The 25,050-nt window shown below is 38.0% G+C and overlaps 1 protein-coding gene across 3 annotated transcripts in view; it reads right to left on the bottom strand.

Moving 5' to 3' along the window:
- Window positions 1-25,050, bottom strand: part of RASIP1 (Ras interacting protein 1) — a 189,639-nt gene that overhangs the window by 9,772 nt on the left and 154,817 nt on the right. For all 3 annotated transcript variants that reach the window (XM_053690637.1, XM_053690638.1, XM_053690639.1), the window contains exon 11: window positions 19,289-19,436. In XM_053690637.1, coding sequence (XP_053546612.1) covers window positions 19,289-19,436 — 148 coding nt within the window. The remainder of the gene's footprint in view (window positions 1-19,288; window positions 19,437-25,050) is intronic.

Here is a 25,050-nt window from a genome sequence, read left to right as displayed (position 1 = left end):
TAGGGACAGAGGGATAGGGAAAGAGGGACAGGGGCAGAGGAATAGGGACAGAGGGATAGGGAAAGAGGGACAGGGGCAGAGGGACAGGCAAAAGGGACAGGGGCAGAGGGACAGGCAAGAGGGACAGGGGCAGAGGGACAGGCAAGAGGGACAGGGGCAGAGGGACAGGGGCAGAGGGACAGGGGCAGAGGGACAGGGGCAGAGGGACAGGGGCAGAGGGACAGGGGCAGAGTGATAGGGACAGAGGGACAGGGGCAGAGTGATAGGGACAGAGGGACAGGGACAAAGGGATAGAGTGACAGGGACAGAGGAATTGGGACAGAGGGATAGGGATAGAGGAATATGGACAGGGACAAAGGGTTAGGGACAGAGGGACAGAAAGATAGGGATAGAGGGACAGAAAGATAGGGATAGAGGGACAGAGGAATAGGGACAGAGGGACAGGGACAGGGATAAAGGAATAGGGACAGAGGGATAGGGACAGAGGGATAGGGATATAGGGACAGAGGGACAGGGATAGATGGATAGGGGCAGGGACAAAGGGTTAGGGACAGAGAGATATGGAAGGACAGAGGGATAGAGACAGAGGAATAGGGATATAGGAATAGAGGGACAGAGGAATAGGGATAGATGAACCTCACTTTAAAAAAGAGGGAAAGAGGCACAGAGGAAGAGGGATAGGGAAAGAGGGATAGGGAAAGACGGACAGGGGCAGAGGGATAGGGACAAAGTAATAGGGACAGAGGGACAGGGACAGAGGGACAGAGACAGAGGGACAGGGAAAGAGGGATAGGGACAGAGGGATAGGGACAGAGGGATAGGGACAGAGGGGCAGGGATAGAGGGACAGGGATAGAGGGACAGAGGAATAGGGACAGAGGGATAGGGGTAGAGGGATAGGGATAGAGGGACAGGGGCAGAGGAATATGGACAGAGGGATAGGGGCAGAAGAATATGGACAGGGACAAAGGGTTAGGGACACAGGGATATGGACAGAGGGATAGAGGGACAGCGACAGAGGAATAGGGACAGAGGGATAGGGACAAAGGAATAGGGACAGAGGGATATGGACAGAGGGATATGGACAGGGATAGAGAGATAGGGACAGAGGGACAGAGGAATAGGGACAGAGGGACAGGGACAGATGGATAGGGGCAGGGACAAAGGGTTAGGGACAGAGAGATATGGATGGACAGAGGGATATTGGGGGATCAGGGACAGAAGAATAGGGACAGAAAGATAGAGATAGAGGGTCAAAGGGATAGGGACAGAGACAAAGGAATAGGGACAGAGGGACAGGGATATAGGGATATAGGGATAGAGGGACAGAGGGATAGGGACAGAGGAATAGGGATAGAGGGATAGGGATAGATTCACCTCACTTTTAAAAAGAGGGAAAGAGGGACAGGGGTAGAGGGATAGGGAAGTGATAGGGACAGAGGAATAGGGACAAAGGAATAGTGACAGAGGGACAGGGACAGAGGAACAGGGAAAGAGGGACAGGGACATGGGATAGAGACAGAGGGACAGAGGAATAGGGACATAGGGACAGAGGAATAGGGACATAGGGATAGAGGGACAGGGGCAGAGGAATATGGACAGAGGGATAGGGGCAGAAGAATATGGACATTGACAAAGGGTTAGGGACAGAGGGATATGGACAGAGGGATAGAGGGACAGGGATAGAGGGACAGGGACAGAGGGATAGAGGGACAGGGACAGAGGAATAGGGACAGAAAGATAGGGATAGAGGGTCAAAGGGATAGGGACAGAGACAAAGGAATAGGGAGAGAGGGATAGGGACAGGGATAGAGGGATAGGGACAGAGGGATAGTGATAGAGGGATAGGGATATAGGGATAGGGACAGGGATAGAGGGATAGGGACAGAGGGATAGTGATAGAGGGATAGGGATATTGGGATAGGGACAGGGATAGAGGGATAGGGACAGAGGGATAGTGATAGAGGGATAGGGATATAGGGATAGGGACAGAGGAATAGGGACAGAGGGATAGAGGGACAGAAGGATAGAGGGACAGAGGGATAGAGGGACAGAGGGATAGGGATAGATGAATCTCACTTCAAAAAAATAGACTGCCCTCTAATAAATATGATATAATTCTTTTTAAATAAATTTACACCTGAGTCAGATGCGCTGGGATTCCTGTGCTTATGTTTCAAAACTGAAATGTGAATGGAAGCATTTAAATTTTAAATAAAAACATATTTGCAGTATTCCTCCATTAGTAATCTTTATTACTTTTTCAGTTGAATATTTGCTTATGCTGAGGGCTCGTGCACCAGTATTTAAACACTGTGCTTGCTCAGAGAGTCAGCAGTGACTTATGAGACACAAATTAAAGTCTTCACAGAGGTAATACACACCGCTGCCACCTCTTTGAGCAGGCATGGGGCTTGAATACTGCTGCACAGCCCTGACAGCATATGCGCATATGCCACTGAAAAACAGTAATACATTTCACTAAAAGCAATTTTGCGAACGGAAGCATATTATAAAAATGTTTCTATTTCAAATTGAAATGCACACATGCAGATTTCAATTTTGACTTTTCTGTCCCTTTAAGCTACGTTGTTGCCGGGAAGATTTCACTTTTTAATAAATCATTTTCTACATGAAATATTCTCTTACTCAGAGGACAGATGTTTTATAACCTTAACCAACAAGTCCTGCTTGTGCTTCCTGTAGGAAGCCTGGTTCCCTTTAAAAGCTACAAGAGCGGGTCATTTGCATTTTTTTTTAAACTTGCTGTATTTTAGAGAACACTTAATAAACTAGCCAAAATAATATACAATGAAACACTCAGAATGAAACCTCTTGACACTGTTGTTGCATTTAGAGTCTGACATGAAAGGAATTTTTACAAACGCAGCACATGCGCTGCTTAAAAAAGTGAAGTTGCAACACCTGTTGCTTTGCACGCTGACTTTTTGGCATTAAACGGAAATAGATGAGCACAGATATAGTATACACAAATAGGTCATATACACATACTAAAAAAAAGGTGCTCTAGATTGTCACACTTTATAGAAAAATCATATTTTGTCATTAAATCCCTTTAAAAGATTCATCCTGGTGTAAATATTTATTTTCTCTTCTTATTCAGATGATCAGCTTGATTGAAGCATACATGAATAGCTCCTAAAGCATTAACTATCAAAATCTCTGCATATCTATATCTATTACAGTATTATGATTCCCCTCCTCCATCTCCAGTCTGCCCCAAAATCTTTTTTAACCTTAAGCATTTGTAGAAAAAAACGTATTCCTAGGAAAGTCACCCTAACAAAACAAGTGAGCTAATTAGCATAAATTTGCATAAATTTGCCTAAATGTTTAGAGACTTGGGGCACGATCCGATATACGGCACAGGTTTGGGCGCAAGCGTGGAAACCTGCGCCGCCCGTAGATTCAGCTCGCACATCGAGCTATCTCATATACGGCGCTGGCATTTGCTAAAGTGCCGTAAGTCTGACAAACTAGCGATGTCCAGAAATCTGCGTAAGTACAAATTTCTGGAGTCGCCAGTGACTTACGGCACTTTAGAAACTGCCGCCGCCTACAAAGACTGACTAAAGTATAAAATATCCCGTAACTGTCTAACACGCCTCCCAAACATCATCCCGACACGTATACCCCTCTATCCGCAATCCCCCCTCTTACTCCTAACAATAAATATATTAACCCCTAAACCGCCGCTCCCGGACCCGCCGCCAGCTACATTAACTATATTACCCCCTAATATATGATCCCCCTACACCACTGCCACCTATTTTAACTATATTACCCCCTAATGTGAGCCCTCTACACCGCCGCCACCTATTTTAACTATATTACCCCCTAATGTGAGCCCCCTACACCGCTACCACCTATTTTAACTACATTACCCCCTAATCTAATCCCCCTACCCCGCCGCCACCTATATTAACTATATTACCCCCTAATCTAATCCCCCTACCCAGCCGCCACCTATATTAAAATGATTAACCCCTAATCTAAACCCCCTACACCACCGCCACCTATAATAAATGTATTACCCCCTAAAATACTAAAATGTCCCTACCCTAAACTAAATTACAAATAGCCCTGAAAAGGGCCTTTTGTGGGGCATTGCCCCAAAGTAACCAGCTCTATTACCAGCCCTTAAAAGGGCCTTTTGCGGGGCACTGCCCCAAAGTAACCAGCTCTATTACCAGCCCTTAAAAGGGCCTTTTGCGGGGCATTGTCCCAAAGTAATCAGCTCTTTTACCTGTAATCTAATCCCCCTACACCGCCGCCACCTATATTAAATATATTAACCCCTAATCTAATCCCCCTAGACCGCCGCCACCTATATTAAATATATTAACCCCTAATCCAGGGGTGTATTAAGGCATAGGCCAACAAGGCCGGTGCCTAGGTCAGCAGATTTTTAAGGGGCAGCAGAATTTTGAGTCCCTAGGGCCACTCTACTGAACACAGGGCCGGGTGGCTAAATCAACCAATTACTAATGACTTAAATGGCTGGCCCGGCTATTGCTATCCTATGGGATTGTCTGTGGGTGCGCACGACGTGGTGACAGTGGAGGCGGAGCTCACTTGTGCAGCCTGGCCTGGACTGAGAGGGAATGCAGTATTCTTCCTGGCTCCACCGCATGATTGAGACTCATACAGACTACATAGTGCAGTGTGCACTACAACGTGACCACTGTGAAACAGCATATGCCTTTCTCCCTTCAATACATCTTCATTAGGCATTAAAATACTTAAACGGATTAGTCACTAATTACTTGTACATTTACTGTTTGTCTATCTGTCATACATGCAAAGAATAAGTATTTATTGCTGAATCTATACAACTATGTGACTTAAAACACAACTGAAAATAAGTTGTATGCATTTAATACGTTCAGAAACAATACAAGTATATACTTTATTATGATTGTATCATGTGACTTTATCCCCTAGGATACAATTCCTAAACCTATGATAACTACTGTTGGGTTTTTTTTAAGTACTTTTAAAGGCCAGTTTGTATATTCATTACATATTTATCCAAGCAGATATTTTGCTTAAATAACTGTCAATCACCAAAGAAGATGTTTAAGGTTAAACAACTACCTACTGACAAACTATCATACAGTGAAGGATATTTTTTTCTGATATAAACACTTTAATCATCTGACTTGCAAAATAATGTCTTTAAAATATATATATATATATATTTATATATATATATGTATATATATATATATATATATAAAATATATACTGTATATATATATATATATATATATATATATATATATATATATATATATATAATATATACTGTGTATATATATATATATATATATATATATATATATGTGTGTGTGTGTGTGTGTGACCAGAGTGAATGCAAGCCCTGGTGAACATCTACTTTAAAAGACATTATTTTTTTTAATTTTTTACACCCTGCCCCAAAAATATTATGTCTAAAAAATGGCCTTAAACCTGGGGTGGGGGGGCAGCAGAATTTTGAGTGCCTAGGGCAGCACAAAACCTAAATACGCCCCTGCCCTAATCTAATCCCCCTACACCGCCGCCACCTATATTAACCCCTAATCTAATCCCCCTACACCGCCGCCACCTATATTAAATATATTAACCCCTAATCTGACCCCCCTACACCGCCGCCACCACCTATATTAACCCTAATTATATTAGGGTTAATATAGTTAATATAGTTATTATATTATATATATTATTATTATAGTTAATAATTAATATAGTTATTATATTATATATATTAACTATATTAACCCTATCTAACCCTAACACCCCTAACTTAATTATTATTGCAATAAATCTAAATAATATTAATCTTATTAACTAAAATATTCCTATTTAAAACTAAATACTTACCTATAAAATAAACCTTAAGATAGCTACAATATAATTAATAATTACATTGTAGCTATTTTAGGGTTTATATTTATTTTACAGGTAACTTGGTATTTATTTTAACTAGGTACAATAGCTATTAAATAGTTAATAACTATTTAATAGCTACCTAGTTAAAATAATTACCAATTTACCTGTAAAATAAATCCTAACCTAAGTTACAAATACACCTACACTATTAATAAATTAATTAAATAAACTACAATTATCTAAACTAAAATATAATTAAATACACTAAACTAAATTACAAAAAACCCCCACTAAATTACAAAAAATAAAAAAAGATTACAAGAATTTTAAGCTAATTACATCTAATTTAAGCCCCCTAATAAAATAACAAAGCCCCCCAAAATAAAAAAATGTCCCTACCCTAAACTAAATTACATAAAGTAATCAGCTCTATTACCAGCCCTTAAAAGGGCCTTTTGTGGGGCATTGCCCCAAAGTAATCAGCTCTTTTACCTGTGAAAAAAAGAACAACCCCCCCATTAGAATAGCCAAAAGAATTACAGTAGCTCTTATTCTATTGGCTATTCAAATCAGCCAATAGAATTAAAGTAGCTCTCATCCGATTGGCTGATTTGAATTTGAAGGCTCAAATCAGCCAATAGGAATTCAAGGGATGCCATTTTTAATCGCGTACCTTGAATTCCGATTCAGTGTACGGCGGCGATCGTATGAAGAGGATCCTCCACGCTCCATGGCTCCGGTCTTCAGTTCCAGCGTCACCGATCTTCAGTTCCAGAGAGGACGGTCTCTAGCTCTGCGGTCATCGGTCTTCAACTCCTCCGCCCCTTGCTGGCTGGTTCCTGGAAGAAGAAGAGGTCGCCGCCTTTAAGAAGACTTCTCCGCCTGGAACAGGACCTTCTCCACCGGTCTTCAGGACAGGTAAGGAGCACTTGGGGGTTAGGGTGGGTTTTAGAGTAGGGGTGTGTGGGTGGTGGGTTGTAATGGGGGGGGGTGTTCTTTTTTTCCACAGGTAAAAGAGCTGATTACTTTAGGGCAATGCCGCACAAAAGGCCCTTTTAAGGGCTGGTAATAGAGCTGATTACTTTTTGTAATTTAGAATAGGGTAGGACATTTTTTTTATTTTGGGGGGCTTTGTTATTTTATTAGGGGGCTTAGATTAGGTGTAATTAGCTTAAAATTCTTGTAATCTTTTTTTATTTTTTGTAATTTAGTGTTTGGTTTTTTTTGTAATTTAGTTTAGTGTATTTAATTATATTTTAGTTTAGATAATTTTAGTTTATTTAATTAATTTATTGATAGTGTAGGTGTATTTGTAACTTAGGTTAGGATTAATTTTACAGGTAAATTGGTAATTATTTTAACTAGGTAGCTATTAAATAGTTATTAACTATTTAATAGCTATTGTACCTAGTTAAAATAAATACCAAGTTACCTGTAAAATAAATGTAAACCCTAAAATAGCTACAATGTAATTATTAATTATATTGTAGCTATCTTAGGGTTTATTTTATAGGTAAGTATTTAGATTTAAATAGGAATAATTTAGTTAATATTATTAATATTATTTAGATTTATTGCAATAATAATTAAGTTAGGGGTGTTAGGGTTAGATAGGGTTAATATAGTTAATATATATAATATAATAACTATATTAATTATTAACTATATTAATAATATATACAGGTAGCCCTCAATTTACGCCGGGGTTAGGTTCCAGAAGGAATGGTTGTAAATCTAAACCGTTGTAAATTGAAACCCAGTTTATAATGTAAGTCAATGGGAAGTGAGGGAGATAGGTTCCAGGCCCCTCTCAAAAATTGTCATAAGTTACACCTAATACATTATTTTTAAAGCTTTGAAATGATGACTTTAAATGCTAAACGGCATTATAAACCTAATAAAATAATCACACAACACAGAATATATAATTAAACTAAGTTAAATGAGCAAAAACATTTGCTAAACAGCATTATAAACCTAATAAATAATCACACAACACAGACATTACTTGCATTTTTCTGCAAACAGTTAATTCTATACATTCCAATCTGGAGTGATTTATAGACAGGAAGATCTTGTTCCTTTGAAATCTGCTCGGTAGCTCAGGTCTGGTTAAACTGATTAATTTCAGCTTGCTTGGCTTTGCTGCAATACAAGCGGACAGCTCCACCTACTGGCTATTTTAATAAATGCACTGCTTCTCAATGTTTTTCAATAGCAGTCACATGACTGGAAAAAAAGGTTGTTATTCTGAAACGGTGTAAATTGAACCGTTGTAAAATGAGGGCCACCTGTATAATATAACTATATTAACCCTAATATAATTAGGGTTAATATAGTTAATATAGGTGGCGGCGGTGTAGGGGCGTCAGATTAGGGGGTAATATATTTAATATAGGTGGCGGCAGTGTAGGGGGGTCAGATTAGGGGTTAATATATTTAATATAGGTGGCGGCAGTGTAGGGGGGTCAGATTAGGGGTTAATATATTTAATATAGGTGGCGGCGGTGTAGGGGGACTACATTAGGGGTTAATAATTTTAATGTAGGTGGCAGCGGTGTAGGGGGATCACATTAGGGGGTTAGACATTTAATGTAGGTGGCATCGGGGTCCGGGAGCGGCGGTTTAGGGGTTAAGCACTTTATTAGGGATTGCGGCAGGGGATTAAACAACGTTCCGATTTCCTTCTGTTATCAAATTTGTTTTCGTTCTCCGGATATCTTTTATTGAAGCCATGACCGGACTGGGACCAAAAATAGGCCCAGGCATTTAATGGCGGAGCAGCCCACATCAGTTAGACCTCTGTCAGCTAGGTAGCCATAATAGACCAGGATCCCTCATCCCTAAAACTAGGTAGGCTCCGAAGAGCTCAGGAGTGTGCAGGTGACTTTAGTACTCTATGGCAGCAGTGTTTTACAAAAATAGTTTTAATCTTAAATAAAAGATACCAAGAGACGGCAAAGCAAATTTTATAACAGAAGTAAAATAGAAAGTTGCTCTATCCGAATCATAAAGGTTTAATTTTGACTTTACTGTCCCTTTAAGCATGATAGGACCTGTATTTCTAATTATCTGTACTGAACCTTAAAAATACCGGCCTTGGGATAAATTACAAGTGGAGCGCTAACTGTTGCTCACAAGCTATAAGGATTTTATTGCGGCTCTTTGCGCACATTTGAAGTAACGCACATATTACACATTGAAAGTAAATGCGTTCACGTGAGTGCAAATGAATTTAATATGCGTCAGGATAGCACAACTTCAGTACTCTGGTTAACTGTTACATTCGCCAAAAAGGTTGCACAAAACACATTAAAAAAACATTTAAAAGTACAGTTACATTCATAACAAGACTACCTAATAAAAATGATTTACAAATAATATTGCATTAAAAAGTTATAAGGGCTCAAAGATATGGGGTCTCAGGTGTTAGAGAAAAAAAAAAGGACTGCAAAGGGATTTAACACAGTGATACATACATACACGTCAAATATGTATATGTAGTATATATACAAGTGTGTTGTGTATATATATATATATATATATCCACCAAAGTAAATGCACTCACAGGAATTTTAGACATCACCAATGTCAAAATTTATATAGACATTCTGGGGGCTATTTTATCCCATGTATCAGAATAATAAGGGGATACAATAGTCCCTGAAACATCAATAAATTTTAAAACTGGTGATGTCTAAAATTCCAGTGAAAAGAAAAAAGTGGAATCTGCTTTTTGGTTGAGATATATATATATATATATGTGTGTGTTTACATATGTATTTATATGTGTACATATGCATTTAAAGACATAGGGGAATATGTTCTAAGTATTTATAAACAGATATTCCTATATATAGAGCAGGAGCAAGCTACACTGAGTGTAATGGCGAGATTGGGCCGGGCTGTGACTAGACAGCTGCCCAGATGCGCTTAGACAAAAAGCCAGACCCGCTCAGTAGAGCACTGAGCGGCGGTCTGAAAAATTATTATTATTTTTTTTTTAAGAAAATATGCCTGCAATAATTTAATGTATAAAGTTAGCGCTAAGATAATGTAATATAATTCTGCACTGTTTGCAGAATTATATTACATTATTTTGTAGGTTTACTGCCCCTTTAAGCCAAATTCTTCTGAAGACCTTTTTCAAACTCTTTATTTATCAGTTGTTGTCTTGATAGTCCTTGTGTATGGCTGTTGGGAGACCTGCTATAATTACTTATATGGCCAGTCAGACGTTTGATAACTCAAACTCCAATAGCAGTTAAAAACATAAAACATTTGTTGTACTGAAGAGGGAAATCATAATTTTGGAGTTATGTAGGCATAGACTAGAACACCAATAAATGTATTTCCCTCCAGAACACAGCAAACCAATATTTACATCAGCTCTACAAGATATATTGATAAATTTATAAATATGAATCAGTGCATGGGAACATCTAGACTGCAGCACACTTGGCAATGCAAATTTTACTAAGGGCACATCTGTGTGTTAATAATGAACATTTTTGGCACCATGGATTCAAAAGTGTCTCACCAACAAGACATAACGGCAATGAATATGAAGAATCGCCCACCCATGAGAATGAATTGGTGCTTGTATAAGAGGATAAAAACATTTAATCATATATGATCCTAGATCAAACTCTCACATCACACAACCATAACCTACGTGATCATTGGCGTATTACTGGTTGTCAGTTGGTGGCGTTTCAGTTTATGGTTTTGCAGCAAAATGAAACAATAAATATATTAATATATTATTATAAGATAAAGCTATTGAAAGTCTTTATACAAATATAATTGTAGAAAAAGGGAAAAAAAAAAAAGTGTTGTCATCTGGCTGAGAATATTTTTTACTACCAAAATTTGCGGGCACACCTACGGCTCTCTGCCACAGCAAATTGTTTGAGACACAACAACAAACTTGTACTGAATAACATTCAGGACCTTAAGCCATTTTTATTTAGTTGATGTCCATCAGTCAGCTTCCATTTAACTGTTGTGATTGTTTTTGCTTGTCACCTGTTTCCTTTGTTCTATATGGGTCACCCATGAAGATCTGATCTAATCTATATTTTATTTATGCAGACATGAGCCAAAAAAGTTGCACAGCTGGCGTTCTATGAGAAGTCTGCCAAATTAAAAAAAAAAGTCTTCCTAAAATAATAGTAACTTATTTATATGAATACACACATGTTCACAAAGCCGTTATCACAAATTCAAAAACTATATCGCTTTGCTTATAAAGGAAAAACACATTACAGATGGCAAAAAAGTTAATTTTGTGTATAAGCGCATCTCATTTAAAGGGGCAATCGGACATACAAATGATATGTCCATTTTCACTTATCTAATTTCACAGCTAAATGACTTGATAAACCCACATACATTTTCCAAATAATAACAAGTACCTCAAAAAGATTACACAAAACATATACATTATCCCATAATAGAAGACAGTAAGACGCAACTTCAACAAACAGATACAAACTCTACCTGCTTGATCAGTTAAAGTTAAACATTATATGGACAGAAATGTCAAAATTGAACTTAAATTGGTTAAATAGAGCACATAATTTTTTCCAATTTACTTAAATTTTCAATTTTGCTTAGTTCTCTTGGTATTCTTTGTTAAAGTGTAATCATGTGTGCTCAGGAGTGTGCACGTGTCTTCAGCCACATGGCAACAGTGTTTGCAACAATGTTTATAGCAATGTTATACATAGTAGCAAACACTGCTGCCATAGATGTATAGACACGCATATGCTCCTAAGCTCCCCAGCCCCCCTTATGATTATTTCTATCACTATAATTTATATACAGGGGTGAAAAACATCAATACAGTTTACTAGTCAGGGGTTAAAACTTTCTAACCCAAAGTGAAAAGGTCCTTGTCCACTCAATGTTACAGATAAGAAAAAGTCAAGATTTTTACTCTTCCTCTGCAATTTCTTACTTGTCCTGGAGTAGTGAACTAATGGAGATTTCAAGCACTGTGTGTGTATGTCTCTATATGTGTGTGTGTCACTATGTGTGTGTGTATGTGTCTGTGTGTGTGTGTGTGTGTGTGTGTGTATATATATGTGTGTCTGTCTGTGTGTGTATGTGTGTGTGTGTGTGTGTGTGTGTGTGTGTATGTATGTGTGTGTGTGTGTGTATGTATGTATGTATGTGTGTGTGTGTATATATGTGTGTCTGTGTGTGTGTGTGTGTGTGTGTGTATGTATGTGTGTGTATATATGTGTGTCTGTCTGTGTGTGTATGTGTGTGTGTGTGTATGTATGTGTGTGTGTGTATATATGTGTGTCTGTCTGTGTGTGTATGTGGAACTAACCTTTCCATTTTTGCTTTTAAATCTTAGCTGAGACCTTGTGAGTGCTGGACTTTCTCTGTGTGTTGTTTTAATTTGTTTTGTAATTTCCCTATGGTTCTTGCACCCAGACCTGTCTGGGGTTAACTGCCTGTGACTCTGGGGACAGCACAGCTTCCTGTGAGTGCCCGTGGCACCCAGGGCTGAGCATGTTGCAGGGTCATGGGATGTGTACCCGGTCCGGTATGAGAGTGCAGTCCTCTTCCATGTTTTATATATATATATATATATATATATATATATATATATATATATATATCAGAAGAGAGAGAACAGCACCCCTGATATAGAACTTCCATGCCTGTTCATTTCTATTGCTACTCAGGGTGCACGCTCTTTTATCACACTATGTCTTTTCACAGACAAAAAATATCCTGTAGCATATCAGTCTGACCCTGCCCAATGACAGTCCAGCGCCGAAATACCAGGAAATTCTTCTCTGAACAAGACAAACAACAACCCCAGACGATCGTTTCGGCCTTCTGTGCACCCTGAGTTGCAATAGAAATGAACAGGCATGGAAGTTATTCTAGCTTTTGTTCTATCTCAGCAGTGCTGCTCTCTCTCTTCTGATATTTATGCAAATTACTCTTGGTCTCCCTAAGAGTAATGGGGCAACCAGACGTGGACTCCGTGCACACATGCCCTTAGAGAGATTCAACTGCATCTCACTGATGAGGCCCACAGAAGGCTGAAACGATCGTCTGGGGTTGTTGTTTCTCTTGTTCAGAGAAGAATTGTCTGGTATTTCGGCGCTGGACTGTCATTGGGCAGGGTCAGACTGATATGCTACAGGATATTTTTTCTCTGTGAAAAGACATACACCTAGATTTAGAGTTTTGCGTTAGCCTTAAAAAGCAGCGTTAAGGGGTCCTAACGCTGCTTTTTAACGCCCGCTGGTATTACGAGTTTGGCAGGTACAGGTGTACCGCTCACTTTTCTTCCGCGACTCGAGGCTACCGCAAATCCCCTTACGTCAATTGCATATCCTATCTTTTTAATGGGATTTGCCTAACGCTGGTATTACGAGTCTTGGAAGAAGTGAGCGGTACAGCCTCTACCTCCAAGACTCCTGCCGCAAAAAAAAGTCAGTAGTTAAGAGTTTTATGGGCTAACGCCGGAACATAAAGCTCTTAACTGCAGTGCTACAAAGTACACTAACACCCATAAACTACCTATGAACCCCTAAACCGAGGCCCCCCACATCGCAAACCCTATAATAAAATGATTTAACCCTAATCTGCCGACCGGACACCGCCGCCACCTACATTATACCTATGAACCCCTAATCTGCTGTCCCTAACATCGCCGACACCTATATTATATTTATTAACCCCTAATCTGTCCCCCCCAACGTTGCCGCCACCTACCTACACTTATTAACCCCTAATCTGCCGACCGGACATCGCCGCCACTATAATAAATGTATTAACCCCTAAAACGCTGCACTCCCGCCTCGCAAACACTATAATAAATTTTATTAACCCCTAATCTGCCTTCCCTAACATCGCCGCCACCTACCTATAATTATTAACCCCTAATCTGCCGCCCCCAATGTCGCCGCTACTATAATAAAGTTATTAACCCCTAACCCTAACCCTAAAAACCCCCTAAGTTAAATATAATTTAAATAAATCTAAATAAATTTACTAAAATTAAATAAATTATTCCTATTTAAAACTAAATACTTACCTATAAAAAAAACCCTAATATAGCTACAATATAACTAATAATTACATTGTAGCTATTTTAGGATTTATATTTATTTTACAGGCAACTTTGTATTTATTTTAAATAGGTACAATAACTATTAAATAGTTAATAACTATTTAATAGCTACCTAGTTAAAATAATTACAAAATTACCTGTAAAATAAATCCTAACCTAAGTTACAAATACACCTAACACTACACTATCAATAAATTAATTAAATAAATTACCTACAATGATGTAAACTAAAATACAATTAAATAAACTAAACTATAGTAAAAAAACAAACACTAAATTACAAAAAATAAAAAAATATTACAAGAATTTTAATCTAATTACACCTAATCTAAGCTCCCTAATAAAATAAAAAAGCCCCCCAAAATAATAAAATTCCCTACCCTATACTAAATTACAAATGTAATCAGCTCTTTTACCAGCCCTTAAAAGGGCTTTTTGCGGGGCATTGCCCCAAAGTAATCAGCTCTTTTACCTGTAAAAAAAATACAAGACCCCCCCAACATTACAACCCACCACCCACACACCCCTACTCTAAAACCCACCCGATCCCCCCTTTAAAAAAAGTTAACACTACCCCATTGAAGATCACCCTACCTTGAGCCGTGTTCACCCAGCCGGGCACCACTGGTCATCCTATCCGTCCAAAAGTCTTCATCCGATGGGGCAGAAGAGGACATCCGGACCGGGAGAAGGTTTCATCCAAGCGGCATCTTCTATCTTCATCCATACGGCACGGAGCGGGTCCATCTTCAAGACATCCGACGCGGAGCATCCTCTTCTTTCCACGGCCGATGACTGAATGAAGGTTTCTTTAAATGATGTCATCCAAGATGGTGTCCCTCAAATTTCGATTGGCTGATAGGATTCTATCAGTCAATCGGAATTAAGGTAGGAAAAATCAGATTGGTTGATGCTATCAGCCAATCGAATTGAAGTTCAATCCAATTGGCTGATTGGATCAGCCAATATAATTGATCTCGCATTCTATTGGCTGATCCAATCAGCCAATCGGATTGAACTTCAATCCGATTGGCTGATAGCATCAGCCAATCAGATTTTTCCTACCTTAATTCTGATTGGCTGATAGAATCCTATCAGCCAATCGGAATTCGAGGGACGTCATCTTGGATGACATCATTTAAAGGAACCTTCATTCAGTCATCGGCCGTGGAAAGAAGAGGATGCTCCGCGTCGGATGTCTTGAAGATGGACCCTCTCCGCGCCGGATGGATGAAGATAGAAGATGCCGCTTGGATGAAGCCTTCTCCCGATCCGGATGTCCTCTTCTGCCCCATCGGATGAAGACTTCTGGAAGGATCGGATGACCAGTGGTGCCCGGCTGGGTGAACACGGCTCAAGGTAGGGTGATCTTCAATGGGGTAGTGTTAGGCTTTTTTAAGGTAGGGTCGGGTGGGTTTTAGAGTAGGGGTGTGTGGGTGGTGGGTTGTAATGTTGGGGGGTCTTGTATTTTTTTTTACAGGCTGATTACTTTGGGGCAATACCCCGCAAAAAGCCCTTTTAAGGGCTGGTAAAAGAGCTGATCACTTTTGTAATTTAGTATAGGGTAGGGAATTTTATTATTTTTGGGGGGGCTTTTTTATTTTATTAGGGGGCTTAGATTAGGTGTAATTAGATTAAAATTCTTGTAATATTTTTTATTTTTTGTAATTTAGTGTTTTTGTTTTTTTTGTACTATAGTTTAGTTTAGCTAATTGTAGTTAATTTATTTAATTTATTTATTGATAGTGTAGTGTTAGGTGTATTTGTAACTAAGGTTAGGATTTATTTTACAGGTAATTTTGTAATTATTTTAACTAGGTAGCTATTAAATAGTGATTAACTATTTAATAGCTATTGTACCTAGTTAAAATAAATACAAAGTTGCCTGTAAAATAAATATAAATCCTAAAATAGCTAAGTATTTATTTTTAAATAGGAATATTTTTTTTAATTAGAGTAAATTTATTTAGATTTATTTAAATTATATTTAACTTAGGGAGTGTTAGGGTTAGGGTTAGACTTAGGTTTAGGGGTTAATTACTTTATTATTGTAGCAGCGACATTGGGGGCGGCTGATTAGGGGTTAATAATTGTAGGTAGGTGGCGGCGATGTTAGGGAGGGCAGATTAGGGGTTAATAAAATTTATTATAGTGTTTGCGAGGCAGGAGTGCGGCGGTTTAGGGGTTAATACATTTATTATAGTGGCGGCGATGTCCGGTCGGCAGATTAGGGGTTAATTAGTGTAGGTAGGTGGCGGCGACATGGGGGGGGGGGGGGACAGATTAGGGGTTAATAAATATAATATAGGTGTCGGCGATGTTAGGGACAGCAGATTAGGGGTTCATAGCTATAATGTAGGTGGCGGCGGTGTTAGGGACAGCAGATTAGGGGTTCATAGCTATAATGTAGGTGGCGGCAGTGTCCGGAGCGGCAGATTAGGGGTTAATAGTATAATGCAGGTGTCAGTGATAGCGGGGGCGGCAGATTAGGGGTTAATAAGTGTAAGATTAGGGGTGTTTAGAGGGTTCATGTTAGGGTGTTAGGTGTAGACTTAGAAAGTGTTTCCCCATAGGAAACAATGGGGCTGCGTTAGGAGCTGAACGCTGCTTTTTTTTCAGCCAGCTCAGCCCCATTGTATCCTATGGGGAAATCGTGCATGAGCACGTTTTTCCAGCTTACCGCTACCGTAAGCAACGCTGGTATTGAGGGTTGAAGTGGAGCTAAATTTGGCTCAACGCTCACTTTTCTGAGGCTAACGCAGCCATTCAGAAAACTCGTAATACCAGCGTTGTCTTAAGGGTGCGCTGGAAGAAAAAGGCTTGTTAGCACCGCAACTCTTTACCGACAAAACTCCAAATCTAGCAGATAGTGTGCTAAAAGAGCGTGCACCCTGAGTTGCAATAGAAATGAACAGGCATGGAAGTTATTCTAGCTTTTGTTCTATCTCAGGGGTGCTGTTCTCTCTCTTCTATATATATATATATATATATATATATATATACATATACACACACACACACAGACACACACACACACAGATACACACATATATATATATATATATATATATATATATGTAATAGTAGTTCTTTAGCATTAGCCATTATTAGAGTCCCATTCACTTCTACCTGTGTTCCCCCACCCATATAAAGTTCCTCTTGTTAGAAACCAATCAGTAAACCAATCAGGTGCAGCAATCACCCACACTCCCTAACGGCCAGCATTTTAACGCTCAGGAGTTGCAATACTCGTGGCTCCTTTGCGGCATTTTATCTATGAATTTAACACTTTTGCGGGGGTTAAACACATAGACCTAGTTTATATTGTTCTAATTTGCGTAAAATGTTGGTGATATAAAAAGAAAATTTATGCTTACCTGATAAATTTTTATGTTTCCGGATATGGTGAGTCCACGGCTTCATCAATTACTGTTGGGAATATCACTCCTAGCCAGCAGGAGGAGGCAAAGAACACCACAGTAAAGCTGTTAAGTATCACTTCACTTCCCACAACCCTCAGTCATTCAACCAAAGGGAAATGGAGAAAAAAAGAATCTTTCTTCAGACACCAAATCTTCACCTCCTCCTTGCACTGAAGGCAAAGAGAATGACTGGAGTTGTCGGAAGGGAAATGATACTTAAAGGAACACTCAATCAAAATTAAACTTTCATTATTCAGATAGAGCATGCTATTTTAAACAACTTTCCAATTTACTTCCATTAACAAAATGTGCACAGTCTTTTTATATTTAAACCTTTTGAGCCACCAGCTCCTACTGAGCATGTGCAAGAATAAGTGTGTATGCATTTGTGAATGGCTGATGGATGTCACATGGTACGTGTATGCATTTGTGATTGGCTAATGGCTGTCACATGGTACAGGGGGAGTGGAAAAAGACATAAATTTTAAAAGTGTCAGAAAAAAAATCTACTACTCATTTGAAGTTCAGACTAAGTGCTATTGCATTGTCTTGTTATCTTGCATTTGTTGATTATGCAAATCTACTGTGTTGACTGGTCCTTTAACAGCTTTACTGTGGTGCTCTTTGTCTCCTCCTGCTGGCCAGGAGTGATATTCCCAACAGTAATTGATGAAGTAGTGTAGAGGTGTGTTCCTCTTAACCAATAGAGCTGTTCATTTAAATTTAAAGGGACTAGTTCATTTTTATTTATGCAGCAGCAATTGTATTCACGGCATTGCAAAATAAATGCTTTAATATCATTTACAATCATGTTTGTTAGAATACACCTTGTTATGCAGGCCTCTTAGATGTTAGTGACTGATATAAACAAGTTCCTGCACATATTAACCAATCACATGTATGAGGGTGAGACTTCTGCATTCCACAGGATGCACTCTAGCCCCTCAGGCACTGGAAACACTACCAGTTTCACGGTTAAATTCAAGGAAAGACAGACAAAATAAATAATGACAGTATATTGCAAAATGTTTTAATTATGCATAATTAAACATTTTGGGCTAGATTACAAGTGGAGCACTAATTTGCCCCCAAAATGTCCACCAAAATGCCCCCAAAATAAAGTGTTAGTTTTCTTTTTCTTTTAAATGTAGAATTAAAAAAAAGAAAAAAGAAAAAAGACAACTTCAATTAGCAGTTTTTGGGGGCTAAAATCGGTGGCTGTGGGGTGCCTTTATATTGCGATCTATGGGAACTGTGTCATATAGATATACATTTACAATATGCTGCCATCGCTGCGCTATTTACCCCCTTCGCTCCGCTGAAGTTTTTATGCTGTGTATGACAGCATCAGAACGAGGCTCCCGTTGGAGCCTATGGAAGTGCGCTCTCGTGAGCTCAATGCTTCCAAGCACTGCGAACGCTGCCTCTCTTAATACCAGCACACATTAGCGTGCACTGGTATTACTTAGTGGAGCGCTAATATTGCTTTTGCAAAAGTGATATTTAGTGCTCCACTTGTAATCTGGCCCTTTGTGAGGAAAGAAATGTTGACTTTACTGTCCCTTTAAATATCTTTTACATAGCATTACCCAGTCAAATAACAGTAGTTGAGGTTGAAAGAAAACAGAGGTTTATCAAGTTCAGCCTATAGAGATATAGCTCATAACATTTAAATGCTGCCTCATATGCACAAGTTGTTGTTTTTTATACAATGTCCCTTTAAAATGGTTGAAATATTCCAGCTGCACATAAATGTTTACTGAAGGAGAATGGGCTTAAGTATTATGAGACAAAGAGACCCAAAACACAGCAGGGAAATGAGAAGGTCAGGCTGTACTCATTGAACTCACTATTTGTGATCAAATCCTTTTCCTCCTCAGGGGGGTCCCAAGCAGCTGGATGAGATCTCCCGACCCCCAGATGATAGTTTCTTAACAAGTGGTTGAGCTGTGCTGCGCTTAGTGCTGAATATTCATTACGGAGACTGCTCCAAGAAATCTGCATTAGGAAAAATAAGGAATTCTTAAGAAATGATATCTACCTATGTTTGTTAGTCGTATGTATATACTTTAATAATCCAAATCACTCATATTTAATTAGGAACCTAAATGACATAAAATCATTTGACAATTCTACATCATTTACAGCACAGAACATTTTGTAACTTGGCTTTTTTTAATGCTGATTTTTATTTATCCATTGCAGGTTTGTTTATGTCACTGAAACATCAAACGGTTCTTAATCTGTTACTATTATAGCAAATTAGTTTGTTTGTAACAAAATTATAAAAATGTTAACAAGCATGGAGTAAAATACATTCTTAAAAGGATATAAAACCCACTATTTTGCTTTCATGATTCAGATAGAGCCTGCAATTTTAAACAAATTTCTAATTGACTTCTATTTATCTTTGTTCTCTTGGTATCTTTTGTTGAAAAGTAGGAATGTATGCTTAGGAGCTGGCCCATTTCTGGAGCACTATATGGCAGAAGTTTTGCAACAATGATATCCATTTGCAAAAGTACTAGAGGGCAGCACTATTTCCTGCTATTTAGTGCTGCAGATGCCTACCTAGGTATCTCTTCAATACAGAATATCATGGGAACTAAGCAAATTTGATAATATAAATAAATTGGAAACCTTTTTAAAAACGTATGCTCTGTTTAAAAAAGAAAAGAATATTTTTGGGTTTCATATCCCTTTAAGATATTTTTTTTTTCCAAAAAGGGGTGCATTTATTTAAGATAATGAAGATCAACTGCTGTTTTTCTTTTACTCCTATGCCTGCAGCTGTCTTCAAAGCCCTTATTTTACTTTAATCCCTTACAGGTGATGGTTGATAAAGCTCTGCATGTTTACAATGAACGCCGCCATCTTGGAATATAGGTATTTGTGCACCCCATGACAGAGCTTGGCCATATTCACAGATTGGTGATGTTGTGAGCATTTCACAGCTGTATTTTGTGCTTCAGGTTAGAGTACATGGTACACAGCGTGAGTTTTACATTTTTGTAGTGGTTAGGGTTGCCAGCTGTCCCCCACAAAAATACTGATCAATCTGTAGGTGACTGAGCATGATAGTTGGTGGGGGTCACACAATGTCCCCCCAAATCTCTAACTTAGTTCCCACTCTTGATCCCACCATGTATATTTTTCACAAGTAAACAGTGATTTACCCCCCGGCTGCCAGTAACATACAAATAAAAAATGTTACTTCTGTGTTTGCCAGTAAGGTGCAAATGGTAGGGAATTGACCCACCTTGACTGCCCCTCACTTCTGCTCCATACTTGTAATTCATTGAGGCATATGAGGCCTTTTACATATATTCAGCTAGCACTCAGGGACTTTACAAACTGTATTTTTGTGAAGATTTTACAGGACAACCTTCTGAAATACTGGACTGTTTGGTTAAATACAGGACATCTGGCAACCCTAGGCCAGCGGTGGTATTGCTCTAAATTATTTATGTATTCTTTTTTATATATGTTGTGTAACTTTTAAACTATGCAAAGAAAACTGCAAAATGTAAATCTCCCACTTTGTATTGTGTGTACTAAAGCCAACGCAAAATATAGCCGTAAAAAAAAAATCTAATTTCTCTCCACTTCTATCACAGATTGCAAGAATACAGGATCTTCATGATGGCGGCACCAAGCATGATAATGTGGACTTCACCAACCGACACCTTCAAAGGATTAAAATAAGAGAACAGCTATGAAGAAAGTTTCTGTCACTGAAGGAAAAAAACAATCGCCTGGGGAGTAGCAGCCGTTATATAGAAGTTGTGCCCAACACCAGTTTAATGTCCCTTTAAAGGTGAAAGATAGAAGGCTAAAGATTAAGTACATTGCAGAATATTACTTCTCCTGTTACCAGATAACACATGGAACTGCTTTCCAGTAAAAGGGTAAGGGACAAATACAATCAAGGAAATGAAGAATGCCTGAAATATGCATGGGGCTATCCAGATAATCCATTAACAGTGACCTGATTAAGTATAACGTGGTTATTAGACTGGATTTTGTATTTTTATCAACCTGTTAGAGAAGCACATTTAAAGGGACAGTTTACCCTAAATTTTTCACCCCTTTAATTTGTTCCCAATGATCCATTTTACCTGAATGAGTGTATTAAATTGTTTAAAAGTAGCTCTTTTACCCTTATTTCAGCATTTGAAATAGCTTTGTGGTATCCCTACCTACTGAAAAGTTCTATACTCAAAGGGATATGAAAGGCAAAACTTTTCATTTGTGATTCAGACAGAATATACAATTTTTTTTTTTTAAGTTTCCAATTTATTTCTATTATCAAATTTGCGTAATTCCCATGATATTCTGTTTTGAAGAGATACCTTAGTAGGCATCTGGAGCACTTCATGGCAAGAAATGCTGCCATCTAGTGCTCTTGCCAATGGATAACATTCTTGCAAAACTGCTGCTATATAGTGCTCCTGAAATGGGCCGTTTCCTAAGCTTATGTCCCTGCTTTTAAACAACTGATACCAAGAGAACAAATGATAATAGAAGTAAATTAGAAAGTTGTTTAAAATTGCATGCTCTATCTATATGAAAGAAGAATTTTGTTTTTCATATCACTTTAAATATAGGTCACTGGTTTGCAAACCTGTCCTCAGGCCTCCCCAACAGGCCAGCTTTTCAGGATTACCTTGGGTGAGAGCAGGTAAAATAACCATATTTACTAATTAGCTGAGTATTTTACCTGTGCTCCAGTTCAGATATCCTCAATATCTGACATGTTAGGGAGGCATAAGAACAGGTTTTAAAACCAATGGTATAGGCTATTGAGAAACTATGTAAACACAGCCAGCAGAAGAAATTACACTCCCAGTGGGGTGATGGAGAGATAAGTAATAAAATGTTAATTTTCCATTGTTCTCTCTAAGCATTAGGCTTTGGTATACAGAGAGATATGAGACAAGAAAGAATGAGTGTGTACAGAAAGTGATAAAATAATGATATTTTCTTTTACCTGCAAGCTCAACCCATTTTAATGCTTTGTGGTTTCAAATAACAAAACTAGCTATTTCACTTACACAAATATACCTAAAGAAGCCATTTTTCATACATTTTATACTCTGCAGCTGGTATAACAAGTCATTGGAAATACATTAAGGGAAAACAATTTTACAGTATACTGTCCCTTTAAAGTGAAAATAAAGTTTCATATACTTTATGCCATGGATTCCCATACTAACATTATATGTAGTGGCTAACTTATTTTTTTTTTCATTCGTTATTATTTTAGCAATTTTAATCTTTTATTGTTCATACCATCTTTTAGGTTCCTCCACCCTCTGCTCGCTACCTGTTTTTTTAATGTTATACGTAAGAGTGGTCCTACCTGCTCTATACGTCATCCATGCTCGCTCTTGAGAATTAACTTTAGTGTGTTAGTAATTCTTTTAACAGTATGAATCACTGTGTACATGTGCCATATCACATTTAAAGGCACGGGCATGTTTTATTTGTTGCGTATTAAATACAGTATTTTAAAAATTATCAGAATTTATGAGCTAGATTACAAGTGGAGTGCTAATTTATGGCGTGCCAGCAAACAGCCAAATTCACCTGTATTGGCTGGTTATTGCTACCGCAAGCTTGCGGTAAGAATTGGTACTCAAAAAATTAGACACTCTAGATCAATCCTTGGATTGAAAAAATTGTGCACCTGAATAGCACTCTTACCCCAATCTGGAGCGGCAAGATTTGGACAAAGGCTGAGTAACTATAGAGTGGGAGTGCTGAAAAGTATTAAAATATAACTTTTATTTGAAAATTTAAAATAAAAAACCAAAAACACACACATACATCTACATATATACAATGTTAAAAAATACAGGGTTTGGTCGGATTTATCTTAATCCAATGTATTCTATTTTAGATAAAGTAGTGATATCTTAGGTTTTGAAATGATTATTTCAGAGTCAGTTTTTCATTTAAAGTTAGTATAGGTCTGATATAGCGTATGTAATACGTGGTATTTATACACCTTATACCACTGTACCGATGACTCTGTTATTTCTTGTCTATTGTGCTTAAGTTACAGTCAGTCTTGTCTTGCGTGGTAATACGTGGTTATGTGTGGTATTATATGACCCTATATCACTGTATTGAGGACTCTATTGTTCCTGGTATATTGATCTTAAGTTATAGTCGGTCTTGTCTTCCTAAGTTCTTTGTTGAACATACATGAAGTAGTACAATTTTGTAGAGACTAGTTTAAACGTGATATGCGGCGGAGTCTAATTTGTCTTATTATAAATATTGATGTTTTGGACTTTGCACATTAGATATCACTGTTGTTACCAGAATGATTTTTCAAATATGAAATGGGTGATCTTCTGTATTTAAAGCTTTGCTTACAGTAGTCAGCTGATTCTTTTGCTAACAGCTACTATCTTGATATAATATAAGTTATGCCTGATATATTCTCTGGCTGTTAGATTGAACTGTGGTAGCTGCTATCTAAGTATGCTAGTCCCAGTTACTCAGCATATTATTGGATTGTCATACTACGTTCTCAAACGCTTTGAAAAGCATATATGTATATGGTTTCTTAAGCTCTTTGCTATTGGTTTTGCTTAGTATCTAGAGCTTATCTAAAGTCTCTCACCATATATTTAGTAAAATGTTCTTTAATGTTTGAAAGTGTGTATAGAGAAGTTAGAGTGGATTGCTGAGACTTAGCTGGATAGAATTGACTGTTTCTATCAAATCAATTATTTTTATCTTTCTTATGATTTTGCTAGTTCACAGTAGCAATGTGCTTTGACAAACTTTTTGTTATTTAGTTCATCAGTTATATGGCAAACTATTGTTAAGCTGCTTATATAAATGTGCCAGTAATATCACTTTAATTATTCAAACTACATAAATTGCCTTTGCTAATATATTGTGGTCAACATTGAATTTACTTAAAAATGGATATTCTCAATATCAAATGATCCAAAATGGATCCGGTATTACTACTGGTTTTAGCGTTTTTTCTACTAGGTTCTATTATCACGTATATTTGCTGTGATAAATATTAGATATGTATAATCGCAGACAACTTTTGAAAGCAGTAATGCAAGTATTAGCACTATAACTTTGAGTTGGATTGTATCCTGTCTTATATCACCGCTGCTTAATTTAGCGTTAGAGAGGGTACGCTCTTACATTGTAGCACAATATAGCTAATAGTGTCAAATTTCTTTGCTATATCATCTTTCACTCAGTTGTTCTAACTTAATATAGATGCGGCTTACAGCTTGGCGTTTTTTGTATTTTTCAAAAGTTAAGTATTGGGGTATTATATTTCATTCCCCCCTTCCTCTTACTAGTATGCTTTTTACAACGCCTTACTTATAATTGCCGGTTAAGAGTAGTGTCTGATATACGGTATTAAATCAAATCCTATTTCAGGGATTGTTAGCTCAATTCTGAGGTACCACTACTTGTATTTTTAAATTATAGACCAAACATCCTGCTATTTAAAAAATGTTAGGACGCATTCATAGCAAACATTTCCCTAACATGTTTCGCCACTAACGTGGCTTTTTCAAAGGGTACGGCGCGGCCAAAATTGTGTCTTTTTATTGGCTCGCACTCC

This window comes from Bombina bombina, chromosome 8 (genome assembly GCF_027579735.1).
Source record: "Bombina bombina isolate aBomBom1 chromosome 8, aBomBom1.pri, whole genome shotgun sequence".
Classification (NCBI taxonomy): Eukaryota; Metazoa; Chordata; class Amphibia; order Anura; family Bombinatoridae; genus Bombina; species Bombina bombina.
The sequence above is the reverse complement of the archived record's forward strand: the minus strand, read 5'-3'. Positions and strand labels throughout refer to the sequence as shown.